This window comes from Nerophis lumbriciformis, linkage group LG16, assembly GCF_033978685.3.
Source record: "Nerophis lumbriciformis linkage group LG16, RoL_Nlum_v2.1, whole genome shotgun sequence".
Taxonomy (NCBI): domain Eukaryota; kingdom Metazoa; phylum Chordata; class Actinopteri; order Syngnathiformes; family Syngnathidae; genus Nerophis; species Nerophis lumbriciformis.
Window position 1 is genome coordinate 39,012,095 of NC_084563.2, and position 18,287 is coordinate 39,030,381.

The window sequence follows — 18,287 nt, forward strand, 5'->3', positions numbered from 1 at the left end:
CTGTCCCCTGCTTTTCTCGTGCCCTGTCCTCTGCCGGGTGCGTCTGTCTGCGGCCTGCTGCTGGCCCTTGTGGGCGGTACGGTGGGTCGGGCTCTGGGGTTCCTGTCGCTGGCCGGCTTGGCTGCGTGGGGGCGGTGGTCCCTGGTTCCCTGGGCACCACGCCTCCTGTTTGTGGGTTGGGCTCTCGGGGGTGATGGGGCCGTGCTCTGGCTCCCACGCACTCTGGGAGTCGAATGTATTGTACATGCAAATTCACATATGCTCACATACGTACATAGGTACCTACGCTCCCACATACATACACAAATACAGTACATATTTACCTACCTAATGTTCGTACATCCACACGCACATTCAATATACAAACATACACATACACATACTGTACATATACATTCACTGTACAAACACATATACACATTCTGTACATATACATTCATTGTACAAACACATATACACATTCTGTACATATACAAGTACATATGCATACTTACACTCATGCACATAATCACGTTTCATCAAACATATATTAACGTTGTTGCCCTAGGGTAAACTGGGTGTAACACATGGCACACTGACAAAGCTTAACCTATTGTGACTATAACAATCTACAAGGTTAATGTAGGTTGCTTCTCTTTCTCCCCCTCCATTTTTCTGCATTCTTTCGTATCTCAAGTTATCATTACGTATATGTATTGTTGCATTTAAACAACTGTATTGTTGATAATAAAGGTAAATTATTGGTATTGTTCATTATCAATAGCGCTATTTCTATTGGTATTTGTATTGATCCATTTGTAGTGTAATAATGCTCATTGTCATTTCTGTATTATTTTTTATTTTTCGCTAACTGCTTATTTGCTATTACTTTTACCATCATATTTGTACATGTCATATTTGCTGATGTTGCTCTATTGTTGTTGTTTGCTGTTGTTGTTTTTGTCTCTCTGTCTAATCCCCCTCTTGTCCCCACAATTACCCCCTCTGTCTTCTTTTTTTTTCTCTTTCTATCCCCTCCTGCTCCGGCCCGGCTGCACTAAATGATAATATAAATACATTTAATAAAGTCAAATACAAATAAGGCAACAAGAGAAGTATCCTACACTTCTCTTTTGTAAAGTCAATCTGAACAGCCGACATGGGCATCTACATCAACTATATGATTTGCCTGAGAAGCTGGACAGGACAAAAAAAAAAAAAAAAAAAAAAAAAAATAAATAAAAAAAAATCAATCAAATCTTGGAGCCAGATGAGGTGGTTCGGGCATCTAGTCAGGATGCCACCCGAACGCCTCCGTAGGGAGGTGTTTAGGGCACGTCCGACCGGTAGGAGGCCACGGAGAAGACCCAGGACACATTGGGAAGACTATGTATCCCCGCTGGCCTGGGAACGCCTCGGGATACCCCGGGAAGAGCTGGACGAAGTGGCTGGGGAGAGGAAAGTCTGGGCTTCTCTGCTTAGGCTGCTGCCCCCGCGACCCAACCACGGATAAGCGGAAGAAGATGGATGGATGGATGGATCTTGGAGAATGATTAAGAGTACAAAAGCCCTTAAATTGATATCATTGTTAAAAACATTTAAAGTGATTTAGGTAGCCCTTTTTGTATTTTTTTTCCCCATATTTTTTAGTATTATCAGTGTTGGGTTAGTTACTGAAAAACAGTAACTAGTTATAGTTACTAGTTACTTCATTTCAAAAGTAACTCAGTTACTTACACCAAAAAGTAATGCGTTACTGTGAAAAGTAACTATTTAGTTACTTCTTTTTTTCTTCTTTTTTTTTAAAGCTCCAATTAATGTCCTTTTAGCCTTTATTTCAGTACTGTTATTGCACTGGAGAATAATACAATGTGTTGATCAACTTGACATACATTTGTATCACTGAACTCTGCTAAGCAATGTGGTCGACATACAACACACAAAGACAAAGATATGTTACAAAGGCCAATTTGTTTCTGGCCAGAACAAATTGACAAAACTATTTTAAATAGCTGCAACATAACGTACATAAGTAACAAACAGCATAATAACAGCATAGATGAACCAAGAAAGGCACACACTACATACACAAAGCCTAACCAGGCATTTTTTCCTCAAGAAATTCTGACACAAAATCATGTCTGAAGCCCAGAACACTCGACACATTTCCCCAGTTTTAGTTTAGAGATAAGGAAAGATTGGCCTGGCCCACTAGCATCCCTCTTTATGTTTGTGAACTTTATAGTCTATACATTTAGAGTGATGTGATAATCAAACACTCTAGAAGTCTAAAATGAAAGAGTATATAAGAGAATTGACAGCAACGTTCCCTCTAAGGAGCGCGCCTGTGCAATTGCGCACTGCTCAAGCGTCCTCTGCGCACGACAAATCTATGCCACGCACAAAATCAAATAAAAAAATAAGCGCATGACAATTTTTGACACGACACGGACACGACAGAGAAAACCATTTTTGTCATTATTGTTCAAATATAATAATACGTATGTCGAGACGCTTTGAGGACATGAATTCCATCCATCACTTTACTGAGAAAAACTCTTTATTGTCGGCCATAAACACATCACTGTTATATCAGCAGCAGCCGCTCGCTCTTTCTCACTTGCGCCAGCACATGCACATATGGCACTTAACCAGTGATGCGTTTACAGCCACACAAAAAGTCGGACAACTCCAACACCACACATAAAGTGTCATTCCAGGTCGTTACTCTATGATTTACCAATCAAATGTGTGCCTATTCTAGTGTCATTTATTAGGAATCTTAATTTATAAATATTAATCATTAAATGCTGTTAATATATTAAATACATACCGGTACTAATAAAAATATATTTTTTACAAACAGGAAGTTGCAGGAATGTACACATGATCCCCTGCTTACATCTCATTGTGCAACATGTGAATGTTTTAATGGGAACTAAATGCAATGTCTGAAAGGGGTACAAACTATTTCCAAAGCAGGACCTCCACCCAGACAAACAATACAAGTACACAGTTCATGAAAAACAATATTTGTTGTTATTGTCATTGTAAGTGGGCCTAAACACTTATATTAGAAATGGAAATGACTGCTGTCATTTGATTATAATAATAAGAGAATGTTGTCTGTCTATCTGTGTTGGCCCTGCGATGGGTGGGGACTTGTCCAGGGTGTACCTAGCCTTCCGCCCGAATGCAGCTGAGATAGGCTCCAGCGACCCCGAAAGGGACAAGCGGTAGAAAATGGATGGATGGATGGAGATTTAACTTGTTATTTAGTCATGTTTGGGACAGGTGTGCTGCTGGTGTAGCCACAGTGTGCACATGTGATGTTGCTCACATGGGCTCCACTCAATGCTCAGGGAGTTTTTGCGTTTGCTCACACACATGAAAAATTAGAGGGAACATTGATTGACAGAGTGTGTGTACCTTCAGCGGTGAATGAGCAGAGGCAGAGTTAATCCTGAAATGGTGGTGCTGCAGGTAAAGTGGCATCAGAGTCTCTGTCTCTCTTTACTAGCTTCGTCGAAGCATGTTGCTATGTAGCTTGTTTCAGCAGATTTGAATTGCTGTTTTGGGCAGTAGATGGGATCTTTGATCCAAAGCACAATTTACATTTAACTAAAATGTTCTTTTCTTTGTGCTCGACAAAAGAAAAGTAGTGAAAATATCTCCATGTTAGCAAACTCGACTTCTGGCTCCGCCATGATCAGACACGCCCCTCCCTCCCTCCCTCCTCACACTCACACCCACACCCACACTCACACACAGAGCGCGTGTCTCTCTCTCTTCTCCGGATTGTGACACAAGAAGAATCAGAACGATGACACAGCAGCCCTCCGATAAAACACACTTTATACTACATAAAAAGTAACGTAAAATAACGCAGTAACGCATCATGTAGTAACGGTAAATGAGTTACTGAATATAAAAAAATAACGCGTTAGATTACTAGTTACCGCCGAAACTAACGGCGTTACAGTAACGCATTACTTTGTAACGCGTTAGTCCCAACACTGAGTATTATTACTCTATCTGTATTTTATTTTGTTTTATTTCCTTGATGTTGAAAGTGCCTTGACTTTTGTGTGAATTATAAATGTATGTTTGTTGTTCAATTAAAAAAATAAATAAAATAAAATTAAATAAAAAAAGTAGAGTTGTGTTTCCTTCAGCCACCAAAGGGGGCGTACTCAAGGCACCAGCGATTGACTTTGCAGTGACCAATCAAATGAGCTCCGGGGAGCGCGGGGCGTGGTCATCCCTTCCCGGTGTCTTTTCAACTGCCGTCCAATACCCGCTATCTTAACGGAAAGGGAAGGGTTAACTCAAAAATAATGGCGGCTGAGGTGTCACAAAAGTAGTCTAAACCCACACAGCAGGAGACTCCTATACTAGGCCAAAAGGTGAACCAGGAAAAAGTGGCAAGAAAGTCATTTTCGTTCCCATGTCTGGGCACTACTCTTTTTTTGCATTTTTGCATAGACAATGCCATTGTGGACATTAGGTTAAAAGTTCCGCAAAATATCCTGGTGTTTTTTTTTAGAGCCATAAATGTATAAAAATAGGAATTACAAAAAAACGAAAATCTTATGCAGCTGTTTTATCTTGTAAACATATTTACATTCATTCTGAAAACAGAATCTCTCTCACAAATTGACATTAATACATATACCTAACATTTGAGACAAGTATTTTAGCATAGGTATACTTTAATTTGAATTTAAACCATGAAACATATAAAAAAATGAAGAAAAAAAAACCCGCTTCAAAATAAGTGAATAGCAACCTGTACAATTGAACATACACATGGTACATTTTGCTAAACAATTATGTTTTATACATTAAAAATGTCAGTAGATACTGTGTTATAAGAGGAAGTAAAAAATAAAATAAAATAAAGAACACTTTGGCCCAAAATGGCTGACATCAATCAAAATATCGAATAATGCCGAAAAATGGAAATACAACAAAAACTGCATTACAGTTTAGAATCTGTACACAATATGGTATAAAACAATATTTACATGAACAAAACAATGTGTTGATGTCACAGCAGGTCTTGAGTATTTTTTTTAAATATTTGTTTTTATTATTTTGTCTTAACTTTGCACATTGTTAAAGCCATATCTCAAGAATTCTTTGATAGATTTTCCTCAAATTTGGCACAAATTCAAACTATGATTATTATAATTTTTTATAAGGTCAAGTGCACTGTAACCTCACATTCTATTTTGAAAGTATTTAACTTAAGTAACTAAAAAAAAGAAATAGCAAAATTTCATGCTAGACGTTGTTGACATCGCCATTTTGGATCTGCGCGGCTACCTGATTGGTCGAATGTGAAGCACGTGACAAAAACGTCACCTCTTGGGACAAATGTATTGTTACGCCAAACAAGAAATAGTCCCGACTTTAAACACTAATTTAAAAAAATTGCCTGGATGTCCAATGGATAACTTTTTTTTTCTCATTCAAAACCAAAATATATTTTTTAAGAACCAAAAATGATTTAGTGCCCAAACATGGGGACGAGATGAAACAAAAAACGGGTTCACCTTGCGGCCTATATGCATCCGCCTTCAAGTCGCCCAACCCGCGTTACTGTCACATTCGTTTTGGCTCCGCCTCTGAAAATTGTATGGTCAGACAGAGAATCCTGAGCGGACCCGTTTCTGATTCGCGTACGCGGACGCGGCAAATTAAACCGGTATGCGCCGCCTCGAGGATCGGCTCCGCCTACGCGGATACTGAGCGGACCAATGTCTGCCCCGCGGACGTGGACACGCCTACTTTACTGTACTCGCATGAGCCAAGATCGATCATTCCTGGACTTTCTTTGCTGGAACACGGACGTAAGTATGGATTGATTGCTACATTCACAGTAAAAATCGGCCTTTGTGTTTCTATCATCATTTATGTATGATTGTAATGACGTTGTTTGATATTAGGACTAAGTGAAACGTTATATTCTGTAAAAAAAAGGCTATTTTATTTAAAATGGAATAGCAATTTCGGCAGAATATGTTATGGTATTTAAGTAAAGTTTCTTTGCTGTGTATTTTACTTGATGCGATGCTCGGAGCTGGTAAATCACGTTTTTTATGTCTATCTCCTTTTATTTTTTTATAAACGTTTTGGTTGTCGCTCTTAAAGTATTCTATAATAATGCACACTGTCTTGTGACTTGTTTTTAAGCAAGCGGGTTAAATTCTCGGTTGTTAAATGGTTGTAAAAACCGGACTTTTATATGCTAAATGCTGCCGCTAGCATTAAGCTAACCACGTGGATTAGCTTAATGCTAGCTAGCGGTAGTTATTAGGTGTTTCCTGGTCTCGTGAGTTTGCGCACGGACCTACAACTCCGTGTCTGTGTGGACATCGTGTGTGCCGCTGCTGTGGTATTAATATGAGTGTGTATTATTAATTTATTTAATCTTTAGTGGAGAGAGATCCTGTTTACTGTGGACTAGTGTGAAGCCCTGTTTTTGTTTCCATTCAAAAAAAAAAAAGGAATGTCTGTTTTGAGTTTTTTGGCATAGTTAATTGTAGAAAAAAATATGAAATGAGTTGATGTGAGTGGGAAAAATGAGGTATATTGCAGCACATATTAAGGATCCTTTTTCTTATGTATATTTTTGTTATTTGTTGATGTATATATTTTATATACTGTTTTTATTTATATAATTTATTAGAGACTATTTTATGCTTTATTAACCTTTTATTATTTTATTTATTATTATTATTATTATTTCCACATTTAAGCATAAACAATTGAGTTGAGTGAGCACTGATGACGCTCGGAGCTGTGGAGAGAGATCTTGTTTACTGTGTGTGAAGCCCTGTTTTTGTTTCCATTAAAAAAAAAAAAGTGAATACATCCTCGACTCAGCTCCTGTGTGTGCATCACTATAAAAGACACAACGCAGAACAGTGACTGTTACCGGTACATATATATAATGTATAATGTAAAGTCTATCTGCAGTCTTTATAATTAAAATGAATGAATTAGAAATTAATTCTTTTAATCACTGTTTACGTCGGTTTAGACAACTAATGTATTTTGCGCCTGTTCATAATTTCTTATGCTACTGTATGGAACTTGGTCCCATCTTCTATTTTGTGTGTTTTGCAGCATCATCTATTGCCTGGATTTTTGCCTACAATTGCTCCTGCTGCGTTCGCTTAATCAAGTAAGATACTTTCTGGTTTGTTAAAATGTAATGTTGCTTACACGTTTTTCTAGCAGCTCTTGGCCTATTTATTAGAGACTATTTTATGCTTTATTGACCTTTTTTAATTATTATTATTATTTTATTTATTATTATTATTATTATTTCCACATGTAAGCATAAATAATTGAGTTGAGTGAGCACAAAAAAAAGAAAAGGTGAAAAAATCCTCTACGACTCAAATCCTGTGTGTGCATCACTATAAAAGACACAACGCAGAACAGTGACTGCTACATGTATAATGTAAAGTGTCTATCTGCAATCTTTATATCAATCTTAATCAATCAATCAATCAACCAATGTTTATTTATATAGCCCTAAATCACAAGTGTCTCAAAGGGCTGCACAAGCCACAACGACATCCTCGGTACAGAGCCCACATAAGGGCAAGGAAAAACTCACCCCAGTGGGACGTCGATGTGAATGACTATGAGAAACCTTGGAGAGGACCGCATATGTGGGTAACCCCCCCCCCCTCTAGGGAGACCGAATGCAATGGATGTCGAGTGGGTCTAACATAATATTGTGAGAGTACAGTCCATAGTGGATCCAGCATAACAGTAAGAGTCCAGTCCACAGTGGGGTCAGCAGGAAACCATCCAGAGCGAAGATGGGTCAGCAGCGCAGAGATGTTCCCAACCGATATACAGACGAGCGGTCCACCCCGGGTCCCGACCCCGGACAGCCAGATCTGTGTGTCTCCCCTTCCACAAGGGATAGGGGGGAGCAGAGGAGAAAGAAAAGAAACGGCAGATCAACTGGTCTAAAAAAGGGGGGCTATTCAAAGGCTAGAGTATACAAATGAGTTTTGAGATGGGACTTAAATGTTTCTACTGAGGTAGCATCTCTAACTGTAACCGGGAGGGCATTCCATAGTACTGGAGCCCGAATAGAAAACGCTCTACAGCCCGCAGACTTTTTTTGGGCTCTGGGAATCACTAATAAGCCGTAGTTCTTTGAACGCAGATTTCTTGCCGGGACATATGGTACAATACAATCGGCAAGATAGGCTGGAGCTAGACCGTGTAGTATTTTATACGTAAGTAGTAAAACCTTAAAGTCACATCTTAAGTGCACAGGAAGCCAGTGCAGGTGAGCCAGTATAGGCGTAATATGATCAAACTTTCTTGTTCTTGTCAAAAGTCTAGCAGCCGCATTTTGTACCAATTGTAATCTTTTAATGCTAGACATAGGGAGACCCGAAAATAATACGTTACAGTAATCGAGACGAGACGTAACGAACGCATGAATAATGATCTCAGCGTCGCTAGTGGACAAAATGGAACGAATTTTAGCGATATTACGGAGATGAAAGAAGGCCGTTTTAGTAACACTCTTAATGTGTGACTCAAAGGAGAGAGTTCGGTCGAAGATAATACCCAGATTCTTTACTGAGTCGCTTTGTGTAATTGTTTGGTTGTCAAATGTTAAGGTGGTATTATCAAATAAATGTCGGTGTTTAGCAGGACCGATAATCAGCATTTCCGTTTTCTTAGTGTTGAGTTGCAAGAAGTTAGCGGACATCCATTGTTTAATTTCATTCAGACACGCCTCCAGCTGACTACAATCCGGCGTGTTGGTCAGCTTTAGGGGCATGTAGAGTTGGGTGTCATCAGCATAACAATGAAAGCTAACACCGTATTTGCGTATGATGTCGCCTAGCGGCAACATGTAAATACTAAAGAGTGCAGGGCCAAGAACCGAACCCTGGGGGACTCCGCACGTTACCTTAACATAGTCCGAGGTCACATTGTTATGGGAGACGCACTGCATCCTGTCAGTAAGATAAGAGTTAAACCACGACAAGGCTAAGTCTGACATACCAATACGTGTTTTGATACGCTCTAATAAAATGTTATGATCGACGGTATCGAAAGCAGCGCTAAGATCAAGAAGCAGCAACATAGATGACGCATCAGAATCCATCGTTAGCAGTAGATCATTAGTCATTTTTGCGAGGGCTGTCTCCGTAGAGTGATTTGCCCTGAAACCGGATTGAAAAGGTTCACAGAGATTGTTAGACACTAAGTGTTCATTTAGATGCTGTGCGACAATTTTTTCGAGGATTTTCGAGATAAACGGAAGGTGGGACACCGGCCGGTAGTTTACCATGAGGTCAGGATCGAGGTTAGGTCTTTTGAGCAAAGGATGAATAACCGCTTTTTTGAATGCTAGTGGAACAGTGCCAGAGGAAAGTGATAAGTTTATAATATTTAGCACTGATGGACCTAATAATACAAAAAGCTCCTTAATTAGTTTCCCAGGAAATGGGTCAAGTAAACATGTTGTTTGTTTTGTCCCCTTAACATATCTTAACAATTCCTCTAATGTTATTTCATCAAAGAGAGAGAAACTATTTTGGAGGGCGGTATCCAGAGGTGGGTAGTAACGCGCTACATTTACTCCGTTACATCTACTTGAGTAACTTTTGGGATAAATTGTACTTCTAAGAGTAGTTTTAATGCAACATACTTTTACATATACTTAAGTATATTTATAGAGAAGGAACGATACTTTTACTCCGCTACTTTTATCTACATTCAGCTCGCTACTCGCTACTAATTTTTATCGATCTGTTAATGCACGCTTTGTTTGTTTTGGTCTGTCAGACAGACCTTCAAAGTGCCTGCCTTACTGGTGACGTTTCACTTCGTTCCACCAATCAGATGCAGTCACTGGTGACGTTTCACTTCGTCCCACCAATCAGATGTAGTCACTGGTGACGTTGGACCAATCAAACAGAGCCAGGTGGTCACATGACCTGACTTAAACAAGTGGAAAAACTTATTGGGGTGTTACCATTTAGTGGTCAATTGTACGGAATATGTACTGTACTGTGCAATCTACTAATAAAAGTTCCAATCAATCAATCAAAAGTGTGAAGGAAAAAAGATACTTTTTATTTCAACCGTACATCCCGTCAAAAGCCTAAAGACTGACTGCACAGTTCCTGTCTTCACAATAAAAGTGCCGCTCTATCGCGCCTGCGCTTTCAAAACAAGAGTCTCCGAAAGCCAGCGCAAACAAGCTAGCAAGCTAAGGAGTTTGACGCCAATATATTTCTTGTAAAGTGTATAAAAACGAATATGGAAGCTGTACAAATAAGATGCCAAAAACCCACCACTTTCATGTGGTATTAGACAGAAAGGAGGAACTTTTCTTCTCCTCCATTTGAAAACGTGGACGTTACTAGCACTACTGTCTGATTACAATCAATGCAAGTCATCAGAATCAGGTAATACACCAACTTATATTCTTGTCTTCATGAAAGAAAGGAATCTATATGTTAAACATGCATGTACATTCATTAAAACATCTTTAACATGTAAACAAAAACAGCTAAATAAATACATATAAATTATATACTGTATATATCAATGTATATATATATATATATATATATATATATATATATATATATATATATATGTATATGTGTGTGTGTGTGTATGTTACTCATCAGTTACTCAGTACTTGAGTAGTTTTTTCACAACATACTTTTTACTTTTACTCAAGTAAATATTTGGGTGACTACTCCTTACTTTTACTTGAGTAATAAATCTCTAAAGTAACAGTACTCTTACTTGAGTACAATTTCTGGCTACTCTACCCACCTCTGGCGGTATCCTTCGTAGATACAGTCGTATCTGTGTTAATAGAACCCAGTTGTAGCTGCGATGCATTGTCTTTAATCTCCTTTCTAATGAGTTCAATTTTCTTATTAAAGAAATTCATAAAATCATCTGCTGAGTGGGTGGAGCTACTGGGAGGAGTCCCTTGTTGGGTTAGCGATGCTACTGTACTAAACAAAAATGAATGAATTAGAAATTAATTATTTTAATCACTGTTTACGTCGGTTCAGACAACTAATGTATTTTGCGCCTGTTCATAATTTCATATGCTACTGTATGGAACTTTGTCCCATCTTCTATTTTGTGTGTTTTGCAGCATCATCTATTGCCTGGATTGCCTGGATTTTTGCCTACAATTGCTCCTGCTGCGTTCGCTTTATCAAGTAAGATACTTTCTGGTTTGTTAAAATGTAGTGTTGCTTACACATTTTTCTAGCTGCTCTTGGCCGAATCAATTTAACGTTGCTCCATATCTTGTCTAGTTTGTAGCAATGAAACAGACAACACCACCATTTAACAATGTATTTATTTAAATATAACATTAGAAATAATGATCAATGATAAACTTTACTGTATTTTCTTGTCTTTTAGCGCAAACATAAATAGAAAGACTTTGCCTGTCTCTTTACGTGTAGACGTTCAAAAAAAGGCTTCATCAGATTCAGACAGACATGACAGGAATAGGGGCAGATGACAGAGTTCTTTCTGAGAACATTGCCCAATCCTCTTCAGCTGCACATGCAATGCCAGAGGTGCACGTTTTTACAGAGGACATGGAATTGGAGGCAGGTTTTGATGACGTGTATTGGGATGAGTGTGATGGGGATGGGACATCAGGTTTGGATTCTGAAAATGATGATGACCCAACATCACTTTCCGATAACATTGCCAACTGGACAGTGAGTTTTGGCATTTCCATGGTTGCCCTTACTGCACTGTTGAGTATACTCCATCTAACCCATCCCAATCTGCCAAAGGATGGAAGGACCCTTCTCAAAACGAAAGTCAAATATTCTATTCAGGAGAAGGCTGGGGGGGGACTACCATCACTTTGGCATCCTTTCCTCCTTGAAGGCCATTCTAAGTAAATATGCCAAAACATTGGCAGACAGCGCTGCGACAGAAATGTGTAGCCTTGCCGTACAGGGATGGTTTCGTGGCCATACCCCTCCTCCACTAAATGAAACAAAAAAACAACCAAAAAAGTTCAAGTTCAAATCAGTTAAAACAATCAGGAGTTCAAATTGGTTCAATTAATCAGTTTAAACAATCAGTTCAAGTTACAAACTCTAATACTATAGTTGACTACCGACTTTTGACTATGACTATGACTTCCATTACTCTGGGTGAAAATTAGCTGTAAGTATTATACAAAAGTTGGTATTATTCCATGTATACACTACACCCATAATTTCAAACCCTACTTTACGATTGAGCTGAAGTTCTGGCTATTATGACCTGTACTTTTACCTTTCTTATACTTCTTCCCACTTTGGGGCACCATTCACGTTAAATCTCAGCTCATCTTACTTGCTTATTTGTATACACTAACACCTGTGCATGCTTTTGTCGACGTTGTTCCTTTGATGATGAATAAATACCCCTTTTCTTTCTTTCTACATTAAGGATGCCTTTTCATCTGATCAAATTTCAAATGAACGGAGACATTGCGGTTGTCCCAAGTGGATGGTATGATGATGGGATGGTTTTCTGGCCCAGCTATAAAAACACAGACAGAGTGAAAAGGGCCGCTTTAAATGAGGAGCAGCATGCGCCAAACTGGCCAAGATATGACGTTTCTGTTGTCCGAACTTGTGGTATGCAAATTCATAAATTTCTTGTTTAAAAATAACGTCATAGTTGCTTCTCTTTCTGCTTGGAATAACCTATTCTGTCTATGTTCTGACCGGGTCTCTTGTAAGAGAGAGACCTGATACATCATCGATAATAATAATATTCTGTTCAGCTCTACAGCTAATTTGAAACTCATGTTCATTTTAACATATTCAATTTTAGACCACTACAAAGATGCATTGAAAATAATGCAACGATATCGAAACGGCTGCAACACCTCAGACCTGCAGTATGAGGCAGAGAATGAGGTTGAGCTGCCAGAAAAAAAGAACAGGAAGCCAGTGTAAGTGTGTTCTGTCTTGTTTTTGTCATGTTTCTACAGTAATAGGAAGGTTATTTCCGGTAGCATTCAAAAATAGACCAGAGATGTTTGTACTATATGTGTATTTGGCAATTTTGGTATTGCAATAATCCTAGTGATATGGTTACCCAACAGCAATCGCCTCGGGGACTCGAATGATAGCGAGGAAGACCCGGGACATGGTGACCTCGCATCTCTGGGGTTGGCAAGCCAATTGCACTGGCAGAGTAAGGAATAATCTCTTAACATCGAAAAAACGAAACCACCACATTAATATTTAAGATATGGTTAACATTCTTAGTGCTAAAGATATTCCCCTCTCCTTGTATCCCTTCTCCCAGGTCCACCATCTCGCCGAGTACCAGCAAGAGTCATTAGTACTCGTCAACTCAACTCCTCAACTGGAGATAACTTTCCAGGTAAAGACTGATCTCCGAAATAATATTGAATACAGTGGGCCCCATCTATATTAACACATCAATGGTCACTTGGTTTCAAATCAGATTGCATCTGATCTCGGATTTCTGCATACTGCATAAAAAATCTCAGCCAAATATTTTTCAGTTAAAAATATCTGCATTCATGCAATATTGCATAAAAAGTCTCAGCATCCAGTAACCATGGTTAACAGATCACAACCATTTAATACCAATTTATCTCCCTTAGCACCTCACCATGGGGAAGGACGTATTCATATGCCTTCACCAGCACCTGCATTAAACATGCAGAGAGTTACACAAGGTCAGGACTGATCTCTGAAATATTAGTGAATAGATAGGCCCCTTGGGTATCATCAGTCATGGTTAACTGATGACTCTCTCACAATGCCCACCTCACTAGGTAAGGCAGTCCCTCCTCGACTCCCTCCACCCCCCGCACCAGCCCTCAACAGGCCAACACGGCGAGGGGAAAGAATGGCTGACAACGTTTCCTGCTCTGGTGAGCAATAACTGACAAATACAGGATGGTCATTCTGTGCCACAGAGTTTGGAAAAAATTCTAATTCACAACCAATCACATATTTTCTTCAAACTTTGTCAATAACTTTTGTCATTAACTAAGGTCAATAGCTAATGTCAGGATTATGAGTAATGAGGATAAACACTGAAACATGATATATTTTATACTGCTGTTTGTCAACAGCGACTGAGGTCCAGATCCTTAGCCTGCTGGAAACGATTAAACACACCCAAGACCAGCTGGTGGCGAAGGTCAACTTCTTAACCAGCAGGTTGACCAGTACCCCGGGGCCAGAAGTTGAAATGCCTGCCAATATCCGGTTTCCACTGGAACAGTTGGAGGCAGTGGAGACATTTGAGACATTTTTGAAGGAACCATCAAATGGCCCAGCTCGACAAAGAGTGGTGAGATTTCTTACTTAATATGAATGGTGCCATTAGGTTTATTGATTGTCCATGATTATGCAAATATTCTATTGAATCAGCCATGACAACCAGGCCTGTCCAGAACCGCCTTTTCCCAGTGGTAAGATTATGTCAGTGAGCCACAATCTGCCTGGTTTGACGTTGTGTGTAAAGGTAGCATAGGTCCATGAGCCAAGAGAACAGGTTCTGTTTTTCTACTTTTCTGGACGCTTTCAACAGGAACAAAAACATTTTAAATGCAACTTAAGCTTAAAAATGTTTACCTGTTTGTTTAAAGAGATGTCTTTGCCTTTTAGATTTCTTCTTTGGCCACCATTGGAGGCCAGGATGTGAAGCGGGTGACCTGGAACATCCTGGGCAGGATCTTCACAGATGAAGTTTCACATCAGATAAGTTGGAAGGGTGTCAACAACAAAAAGGCCTTTAGCAGGATGGCAACAAAGACCTTGCTTTTCAGTAAGTATATAATTCAAAGTAATATTACATACGTTCAAAGTCAATAGTGGGGGCAGCCTTAAAAATCGTAGCAACCATCATACTGCTCCCAAACTTATTCTCTTGGTCAGATTAACGTAACGCTTCAACTGATGTTTGTCGACTTCCTTTATTGCGTTTCTTTGCATGTTCAATACTATCAAACACCGTAAAAAAAATGAAATAAAGTAATACAAAATCACATGAGCTCATGAAAACATTCGTGTTAACTATCTGAATAATGATAATAACAAAAATCCTACCTTTCTGACAACATGCACTTTGCTGTGAGACTCCCTCCTTTTGATTCCTTTTGTCGCTGGCACTGTAAACGGTGTTGACAATGGCTGCGATTCTCTCCGCCTCTAATTGAGTAGTTAATTGGACTTGTTCACGTTGCCTCGTGCGCTGCAGCTGGCTACCTAACGTGATACGTTCAGAGTTGAAAAATCGTGTCCGACTTCTAAGCCGACGTCAGTGTCGCGACCATATCACGTGACCCATAACATCGCGGGAGCAAGTTTTCAGGAGGCGTTCCTTGTCTGGTTCCTTTTAGTGCAAGACAGCGCGGTCTGCGACTGCAACCGGCTCGCCAACGCCCCTTCACAGCGGAATGGTTCCTAATGGTTATAAGTTCAGTGACGTGTGTTCAGGTCCGCACTCGGCTATTTATATGATGTGAGGTCTTGTTAATAGGCCTGCACGAATACAAACATAGAATGATAGTACAAATATAATAAGAAAACAATGTTAACTTCCCAAAGTTGGGTTATGGATATTTATTTATGCCCCCCCCGCCGCCGTCATCCAACAGAGCCAAACAAACATGGCAAAACCTCACAGATTTATCCACATACAGTACTCTGATCAAGGAACCAAATAACGATATTGTTTGAACATTTTGGATGTCTTGCACACCTATACCCTGATCACAAATTCATAGTTTACGCACCTCTTATTTTAACCACCTCCTGTAACTTTAAGTCACATTTCTTTTTCAAATGTAATCTCCTTAATACCTATCATATTTTGTATTGTGTAAGCATACTTGGCGTTGGATGCTACATACCATAAACGTATCTGTCTTGTAATCTTGTTTGATTACAGGTACTGTGAGAAAAAATGTGGTGACAAGGTCAGCCACGGACGCTGAGGTCACCAAACACGCTATCAGGTGGTTCAACCTGGCGGCGGATCGGGCAGCGAGGAGACGAGTAGTGCTGGAGTTAAATAAAGGAAAAGGTATGGTTAGAATTAATTTCCAACATGCATATACAATATTGTGCATCACATATTTCCAGTTTCCTATTACGTGTCTGAAAAGGAGTAGGAAGAAAGCAGAGCCTATTAATCCTACCCCATTTCCATTTCATTGCAATTTTCTTACATGTGTAAATTTCCTGTTCTCAATTTGTAGCACAAACAAATTAAATAATCTATAAAGTTGTCATGAATTAATAGTTGTTTATAAATTGTAATTCACATACTGGTTAAGATGTTTTATATTTTGTAATAATGTTAAACAAGCTTATCAGGATTCTTCTTCCTTGTACTTTGTAAACACTGAGTTTGAACAGTCTCTTAAACTTGATGATATTAGTACTTTGTTGGACTTCTTTGCTTAATCCATTCCATAATAAAAAAAAAAAAAAGTGTTGTACATTTATACAAATGTTTTAAGTTTACTTTTCCCCAAAAGTTAAATGTCTTCTCTTTTGTTGAGAAAAAATGTTGTACATTCTTAGCTAGCAGGTTATAGTTTGCTTTGTACGTACTTTTAGCTCTTTTTAAATGCACCAAATCATAGAATTTTAAAATTTGTGATTCTGTCAAAGGGTTTGAATGTTCTTGATAACCATTATGTATTATTCTAACTGACCTCTTTAGTGAAACAGTAAATGAATGAAGTGTATTTTTGTAGTTATTTCCCCATATTTCTACACAATAACTCCGATTTGATAACACTAGGTAGCAGTAAATAATTGTGATTGTTGGTCCAGAACGTATTTTTCTTTATTCATTATTGATGTATTTCTTACCACTTTATGTTGTGTGTTTTTATGTGTAATTTCCAGTTCATTTTATCATCTATAATTACACATAAAAATTTTATTAATTTTACCATGTCAATTCCTACTCCGGCTATTTGTATTTGTGTTTGACTTTCTCTTCTAATATTACCAAATAGCATTATCTTAGTTTAACTGAGATTCCAAGATAGTCTGTTATTTTCAAACCATCTCTTTAATGTATTAATTTGTTCTGTTATTATTTGTATTAGCTTCTGTGTGTTGGTTCCTCTTTAGTCCGTAAACACTGCAGCTGCACGCTGGTATGCCAGCTATGGAAGGGACAGAAAGTTTTTGCAGCATCAAACAATGTATGACACATTTGCAATAGTATATTGTCTGATTATAAATTTTCTTGCAGTGTCTCAAGACTTAACTGGGTTTCTGGAGCCAATAGAAGACGATTCAGTAAGTAGTGTGCATTTTATTGAGAGTACGATTTTCAAATGTGAACACGTTCTTTTGATTAATGTGCCAGGAGAAAGGCACACCTGTGGACTGCACCTCTGCAGATGAGGAGACGCTCTCAATGGACTCTAGAAGGCTTGCGGTATTATCCAATTTGTAGACCTAAACTTCTGATGTAATCCAAAATGAAAATAGGTCAGTTGTGCTAACATGTGCATGTGCTACAGGACCAAGAGACTGCACAGTCGCCAACAGATGCTAACATTGTAAGTATATGATGATGTGACGCTATGACCAACAAATCACCGTGTGCTATTTTACATTTCTCTTACAGATTGAGCTGGCACAACTCCAAATCCAGACAGAGAAACGCAGTCTGGAATCGATTGAGCTGGATATTGAAATAAAAAAGAGGAAGTTGAGAAAACTTGACCGGGAAATGCTGAAATTGGAACATGAGGCGAGTAAATCACATTAGGGCCTTTTCCACCAAAAGTTCAGTTGAGGTAATGTATACAAATCAGGCTGGTGACCTATAAAGCAGCAGTACAGTATGCTTAAATAAACAGACAATATTAAGTCAGATTTATTTAACGAAAGCGTAAAAAACAATATACAAAACAATATCATTTTAAAACAGGCTTCCAATTTAAAAAAATAAAAAGTAAGGCTTTTGTCCACAGTGTCCAACAGTGAGAAAGTTGTCCCCGAAATGATGAATTCTTGAGGGTCAGGTGATTCCTTAAGAATGGGCGATATAGCCTAATATCTATAACGCAATTTATATTGCAGCCTCCTGCGATTACAATATAAAGTACAGTAGAGGCCACAAGTTTGGACACACCTTCTCATTCAATCTTTATTTTCATGACTATTTCCATTGTAGATTGTCAATGAAGGCATCACAGCTATGAATGAACACATGTGGAGTTATGTACCTAACAAAAAAAGGTA

General features: G+C 38.7%; 1 protein-coding gene across 2 annotated transcripts; it reads left to right on the forward strand.

Annotated features, from left to right (window-relative positions):
* Window positions 1–7,113: 7,113 nt before the first annotated feature.
* LOC133617434 (uncharacterized) lies at window positions 7,114–17,914 on the forward strand. Of its 2 annotated transcripts, XM_061977382.1 has the most exons (15): window positions 7,114–7,171; window positions 11,159–11,225; window positions 12,469–12,659; window positions 12,859–12,979; window positions 13,133–13,224; window positions 13,339–13,416; window positions 13,664–13,738; window positions 13,838–13,936; window positions 14,141–14,361; window positions 14,679–14,838; window positions 15,964–16,098; window positions 17,287–17,333; window positions 17,404–17,475; window positions 17,561–17,599; window positions 17,668–17,914. In XM_061977382.1, the coding sequence occupies exons 3-15, from the start codon at window positions 12,470–12,472 to the stop codon at window positions 17,809–17,811; spliced, it is 1,473 nt and encodes a 490-aa protein (XP_061833366.1). In that variant the 5' UTR covers window positions 7,114–7,171; window positions 11,159–11,225; window position 12,469; the 3' UTR covers window positions 17,812–17,914. The 2 variants fall into 2 exon arrangements, with proteins under 2 accessions (XP_061833366.1, XP_061833367.1); XM_061977383.1 differs by lacking the exon at window positions 13,339–13,416.
* The last annotated feature ends 373 nt before the right edge of the window (window positions 17,915–18,287 follow it).